Genomic DNA, 7,012 nt, shown 5'->3' with positions numbered 1-7,012 from the left:
CCCAGTTATTAATGAAATGAATTCTTCCGAGTATATTGCTTCTTCCTCTTCCCTATCCCCTCCATCTCCTGATGATGAATGTTGCGATGATCCATCGCCTGAATTTCTCAAATCATTAAAATCTTTAAAAGAAAAGAAGGCCAAACCTGTCTGTGAGGATTTCAGACTGATAAATTTGGGGTTAGAGCATGATCTCTGGGAGGTTAGACTTGGCATGTCCCTTGATGAGCAAGAGACAACCCAATTAATCGAGCTCTTAAAAGAATTTGAGGAGGTGTTTGCTTAGTCATACGCTGATATGCCCGGTATTGATGCCAGCATAGTTCAACATGATCTCCCGCTTTTCTCTGATGCAAAGCCCTTCCAACAAAAGATTTGGTGCATGCGTCCGGATTGGGCTTTGATTGTAAAAGAGGAGATTGCCAAGCAACTCAGTGTAGGGTTCATTGAGGTAACGAGGTATACTGAATGGTTGGAAAATGTCGTAGTTGTACCAAAAAAGGATTGTCGGATCAGGGTATGTGTGGATTATAGGGACATTAATAGGGCGAGCCTGAAAGATAATTTTCCCTTACCCCACATCGATCTTTTAGTGGATAATACTACGGGGCATGCGCTTCTATCATTCATGGATGGGTTTTCTGGTTACAATCAGATCCAAATGAATCTCAAAGATAAAGACAAGACTTCTTTCACTACGGATTGGGGCACTTATAGTTACAGGATGATGCTTTTGGTTTGAAGAATGCCGGTGCTACCTACTAAAGGGCTGCCACCACTATCTTGCATGATTTGATACACAAAGAAGTGGAGGTGTATGTAGATGACATGATTGTCAAGTCGATTAATCGAGAAGGGCACTTTAAGGCTTTGAGGGTTTTCTTTGAGAGGATCAAGGAGTTCAAACTAAGACTAAACCCACAAAAATGTGTATTTGGGGTGACAGGTGGTATGCTTTTAGGGTTCATGGTAAGTGAGAGAGGCATTGAGATTGACCTATCCAAAATCAAAGCGATAACAGAAATGTCACCTCCTCAAATGGAGAAGGAAATTCGAGGGTTTTTAGGAAGGATCCAATACATTAGTCCATTCATTTCTCAACTGACAGTCATATGTGAACCGATCTTCAAATTACTGAAAAAGGATCAACCTAAGAGGTGGAATCCTTAATGCCAATTGGCTTTTGATCACATCAAGAGCTACCTGGTAAACCCACTAATCCTCATTCCCCCTACTCCAAGAAGGCCATTGTTGTTGTAACTCTCTGTATTAGAAACCTCCATGGGATCGATGGTGGCTCAGCATGGTCCAGATGAGCATACAGAGCAAGCAATTTATTGCCTTAGTAAGAAGTTCACAGACTATGAGACAAGGTACACAACCCTGGAGAAGACTTGTGCAGCTTTGGTTTGGGCAACAAGGAGGTTGAGACATTACATGTTGACCTATTCAGTCTTTTTGGTATCCAGAATGGATCCCATCAAGTATCTTTTTGAGAAACCCGCGTTGATGGGCAGATTGGCACGTTGGTTATTGCTCTTAGCGGAGTTCAACATTGTGTATATCACCCAGAAGTCCATCAAGGGTAGTGTCATCGCTGAACACCTATCCACACATCCAGTTGTTGATACAAGGCCTTTGAATGACATATTTCTAGATGAAGATGTAGTTTCTATTGAGGTTGAAGATGAGGTTGGCATTTGGAAAACTTTCTTTGATGGAGCCGCCAATCACAAAGATTGTGGAGCTGGAGTTCTACTTATAACTCCTGAAAGGTTGAACATGCCCATGGCATATAGGTTGGACTTTGAGTGCACCAACAACATGGTCGAGTATAAAGCTTGCCTCATGGGATTGAAAGCAGCCATCTCTATTGGGGTCAAAAGATTGGAAGTATACGGAGATTCGTCGATTGTCATATACCAAGTCCAAGGTAAGTGGAAAACAAAGGAGGAAAAGTTAAAACCATACCAAGGGTGTGTAGAGTCTCTAATGAAGCAGTTCACAGAAATTACTTTTGACTATTTCCAGAGGGACAATAACAGGTTTGTTGATGCTTTGGCTACTCTCGCATCGATGGTTGATTTTGGTCCTGGTGAGCAAATACAACCATTCATTATAGATCGGAGAGATCATCCTTCACATCAAGGCTTCGTCAATGCCCTGACAGTAGATGGTAGGCCTTGGTTTGCCCATATTGTGGATTTTATCAGAGAGGGGAAGTACCCTGCAGATGCTACCCAAGGAGATAAAAGGTTCCTGAGGCGTTATGCCACCCAATTCATATTACACGAAGATATTTTATACAAACGATCTTTTGATGGTGTACAACTGGTGTGCGTGGATGAAGATCAATCACAAACAATCTTGGAGCAAGTACATCAGGGAATTTGTGGCCCTCACATGAATGCCTGTATGTTGGCTAAGAAAATTCTCCACTTAGGGTATTTTTGGAATACACTAGAAGCCGATTGTATAGAATTTGTGAAGAAGTGCCATCAATGTCAGATTTTTTCCATCCACATCCATGTGCCCCCAACAGAATTGCACACGCTGAGTTCTCCGTGGCCTTTTTCCACTTGGGGTATCGATGTGAACGGAAAAATTAACCCCAAAGCTTCGAACGGGCATGAGTTTGTGTTGGAAGCTATTGAATACTTCACCAAATGGGTAGAGACTCAGTCATACGCAAAACTCACAGCAGCAAAGGTAGCAAAATTTTTGCAAGAACATATCATTTGCTGACATGGGATGCCCTATGAGGTGATTTTTGACCAAGGTCAACATTTTAGGGGCAAGGCACAGGAGTTGTGTGACCAATTCAGGATTGCAAGGCACAGGTCTTCTCCTTATCGCCCTTAAACCAATGGAGCGGTTGAAGTGGCAAACAAAAACATGAAGGTCATACTCCAGAAGATGGCTGATAGGAGCAATGATTGGGCTAACTAATTACCTTATGCCTTATGGGCTTATCGGACTTCTATTAGAACTCTAACTGTGACAACTCCGTACTCTTTAGTATATGGGATGGAAGGAGTCCTCCCGGTTGAGCTAGAGGTCCCCTCTAATAGAATCCTCATGGAGAGTTAGATTCTTGAAGCGGATTGGCTCAATTCAAGGTACGAGGAGTTGAACCTCATTGATGAAAAAAGGATGAAGGCAATGGACAATATGAAGAAGTATCAACTGCGAGTTGCAAGGGCTTTCAACAAAAAAGTCCACCCACGTTCCTTGAAAGTTGGAGATTTGGTTTTAAAGGAGTAGAGAGCACCCATTCATGACCCAAGGGGCAAGTTTAGGCCAAACAGGAGTGGCCCTTTTGTGGTGAAGGAAATCCTCCCAGGGAAGGCAATACGCCTTGTAGATCTTGATGGTCAAGAACTGTAGTACCTGACCAACTTAGATTAGCTTAAAAAGTATTATGTTTAGCCTTTGCATTCAAAAAAAGAAAAAAGGGGAATGCAATGAAGGAAAACTGCCTTTGAGGCATGAACTACGCTCTGTCACACCCCGCCTCCACTCACTTGAAGGCTGGCGACATGGACACGCACACGTGTCCACCATCCATCCAGGATCCACGATGCAGTACTTTAAGTTCATAAGATTATGAAATGAATTCTAAAATCATATACTTATAATGTAAGCAAAATATATCAACTGGTGATTTCTATTGATATTTGCCATATTTACACAAAAGAATGTTTTCACATCTTAATCATAATTACAGTTATGCCCCCATAGGGAAACATCTGTTAAGTACAAATAGAATCAAAAATAGAAAATGATACTCCCATCCTCAGAGTGCTCCAAATGCACAATCATCGCACACACATCCATCCTCGTGTGCAACCAGCTCCTCATCCCAGAGATCACCTCCGTAGAGAGCCGGGACCTTGATTACAGTTTCCAAAAGATTTCTTGAATCAACATCTAAAAAGGGGCAACAACAGGGGATGAGCTTCCATGAAGTCCAGTGAGGGTAAAACACACAATCAATCATGATAATCCAAGAAAATGCAACACTATGAATATTCATGCCCGACCATATCAATATGAATGCAATTATGTGAGTGCAATGACATGATCCATTTATTATTAAGCAATTCTAAGCAAAAATTTCTAAGTCCAAAGGGGGTTAAGTGCTACTGCAACATAGGTGTTATCCCCAGTCATGAATGTACGTTATCAGTCCCTAAGGATACTAGCTAGTTGCAAGTCAGGAGCGTGCCAGTTTCGAAACCACATCGTTACCCAGCAAACCCCTATTAATAACCCTCCCATGATACCACTACATCGAATCCAACATCGCATGTAGGGTATACCCGTCACCATATCAAACATCGCGTGAGGGTCTGTCACGACGCTGGCATCTTCACACCTCAGTCACCGAAAATCGTCCCCAACCACGGACCGTCAGATGAGAGGATTAGCCAATATGTAAACCCCTATTGGCAAAGGTTGTAGCACCAGGGTGGTTATCCTAGCCCAATGCATTCTAATATGCCACAACACAATTCAATCACACTCACACTCACACACACCTTGAGCATGCAGTGTCGCCGGCACCAACCATTGGCCACCCTGCACCCAAGTCATACACACACACTCACCCTGAGCATACAGTGTCATCGGCACCAACCGTTGGCCACCCTGCACTCCAGTCACACACACAGACACACACACACACACCCTGAGCATGCAGTGCCACCGGAACCAACCATTGACCACCCTGCACCCCAGTCACACAACCACACGCACACATGCACCTTGAGCATGCAGTGCCACCGGCACCAACCGTTGGCCACCTTGCACCCCAGTCACACACACACATGCACACATGCACAATCATAATCCACATTCTCATGCCACATCAACACCATATATAGGGAATAATATAATAATATGTAAAATGATAAAATTCATTCACATATGCATTATGATGCAAGCATTCCATAAAAACACACAAAATCCCCTCACCTCGTGTTTTAGATGGTGGTAGATAGTTGATGGTTTCGTGTTACATGTCTCCGTCACTTCTCTGTTCCACTCCTAGGATACATAGTGTTTTTAGGTTATTCGGTTATTCATAGAGGAGTGGGACACTAAGACTCGTTCCCCAATTAAATGGATTAAAAATTAACTTTAAAATGGTTCACCAGTAGATGCTCACCGGTGGATGGTTATCCGTCGGTGAGTTCACCGATGGATGAATCCGAATGGAATGCACATCCTATAATATTTTCACCAGTGGATGGTTCCTGCCTTCACCGGCTAGTCGGTGACCATCCACCGATGAACGTAAACTTGGGGTTTTCTTGGCCAGATCAGCCCTATTGGCCCTATGGCCCCTGTGTATGGTGGTGGAAATACTTATTTTTCAGTGGGGTGTCATTTCCCAACTCCATTCCCCTTTCTCCTTCTTTTGTATAGTTTACAAATTGGGTTTTGTGATTTTAGGGTTGGTTTTTCATGTAGGGTATCCTCACACACTTCACTTAGCTTAGGTTTAGTGAAATTAGTGAGTGGATCAACATAAGGTTTCAAGATACACCCAATTTCCTCAATACACAAGTCTAGGTTAGGATAAATTGGGGAAGACTTAGGTTGATCTCATGGAATGGTCCTTAATGGCTCATGAGATCACTCTCACACACCATACCTCGGTTTAATTTCATTTTTCCCAACTTAGGATTAGGTTAGGGTGTTAGGTCATAGAGGATTTATTCAAATTCCCAAATCCTAGGGTTTTGAGTAGGGATTTTATAGGGATTTGTCCTTAGACCCAAGGTTGAGTGAATAACCTTGCCAATGTAGGTCTCTTACTCTAATTTCCATCTCCCATTATATAGTATTTATGGTTGGGTAGGTGGAATTTAGTTGGGTCCCCATTACTCCCAATAAAGAGTGAAATGGGAAGGACAAAGAGAGAGATAGACAGAAATTTATGTGTGTGTGTGGAGAGATGAGCATATGGGCTTACCTCAAGAATGGAGCCCTAGCCTTCCTCCTTCCTTCCTCTCCTTCTCCTTCTTCTTTTTCTTCTTCTTCTTTCTCCCCTTCCTTCTTTCTATTTTGGTAGGAGAAGAAATGTATGGTAAGAGCCCTATTTATAGCCACTTAACTCCCACTAAGGGCTGTTTGGGGAATTACTGGGATTTTACCCAATATTGGGTTATTCCGTTATTCGGCAGTAATGGGCCCACCTTAGGGTGTCCGGATACTTTAATCTATTCCCCAATAGTTTGTACCAACTATTGGGGGTGGTTTGATGTGCACGGGTATGAAGATCCACGTCCCATGGCAAATTAACCCGTTTTTGGCCAGTATTCTCATCGGAGGGTGTTCACCAGTGGATGCTCCATCCACCGGTGACCATCAACCGGTGAAGGCTGAACTGGTCACTTTGTATGACGATTTCTCCTCTGTTTGAGTGGGGCCTTCTTCAGGGTTTCTAGTGTGTGTGAGGTTTAACTGACCTTTCCCTTCAGGTCCGGAATCCCTTCCAATTACTTAAGCATGGGTAGCAGGTGTAAGTGGGGTCGCCCTTCCTTCCTCGGCAAAAGACGGATGCAACCCCGTGCTCACTGGTACTGGTGTCCTCCGGCGTCACACCTGAACATTAAATAGGAAGTTTTAGGGTTCGGGTATAACACACTCGACTTGATTCCTAAATTTTTAGGATACGTAGGCAGCTTGAAAGTCAGAATCGAGCTCGGTCAATTTTTGCCACACCTCATAGCGGGTTGGACCTAATTTTCCATTTTTAGCTATCCCTTTCCTCTTTCAGACAAATGGTTTCTCGCTACTCTTATCATCAGGAGGTGATCGAGTCCGACTAAGAACTCTTTCCACCGTCTTTCAAATTCGGCGGATTCCAAAGAGTTTTCATCTTTAGTCCTTTTATCAAAATGACTATTTTGATTGACGTGATTTCTCCCATGAACTCGTCATCCTTGCAAATAATTGTCTTGATCTGGCTCAAAAACTCCATCTACCGTTCTCCTATTCGATG

The 7,012-nt window shown here is 43.1% G+C and overlaps 1 protein-coding gene across 1 annotated transcript; it reads left to right on the top strand.

Moving 5' to 3' along the window:
• Positions 1-1,470: 1,470 nt before the first annotated feature.
• On the top strand, positions 1,471-2,745 carry LOC122062664. Its single transcript, XM_042626308.1, has one exon. It carries the CDS (start codon positions 1,471-1,473, stop codon positions 2,743-2,745), a length of 1,275 nt encoding a protein of 424 aa, XP_042482242.1.
• The last annotated feature ends 4,267 nt before the right edge of the window (positions 2,746-7,012 follow it).

The sequence above is a fragment of the Macadamia integrifolia genome, unplaced genomic scaffold (assembly GCF_013358625.1).
Source record: "Macadamia integrifolia cultivar HAES 741 unplaced genomic scaffold, SCU_Mint_v3 scaffold1081, whole genome shotgun sequence".
Taxonomy (NCBI): Eukaryota; Viridiplantae; Streptophyta; class Magnoliopsida; order Proteales; family Proteaceae; genus Macadamia; species Macadamia integrifolia.
This window is presented reverse-complemented; position numbering and strand designations above follow the sequence as displayed.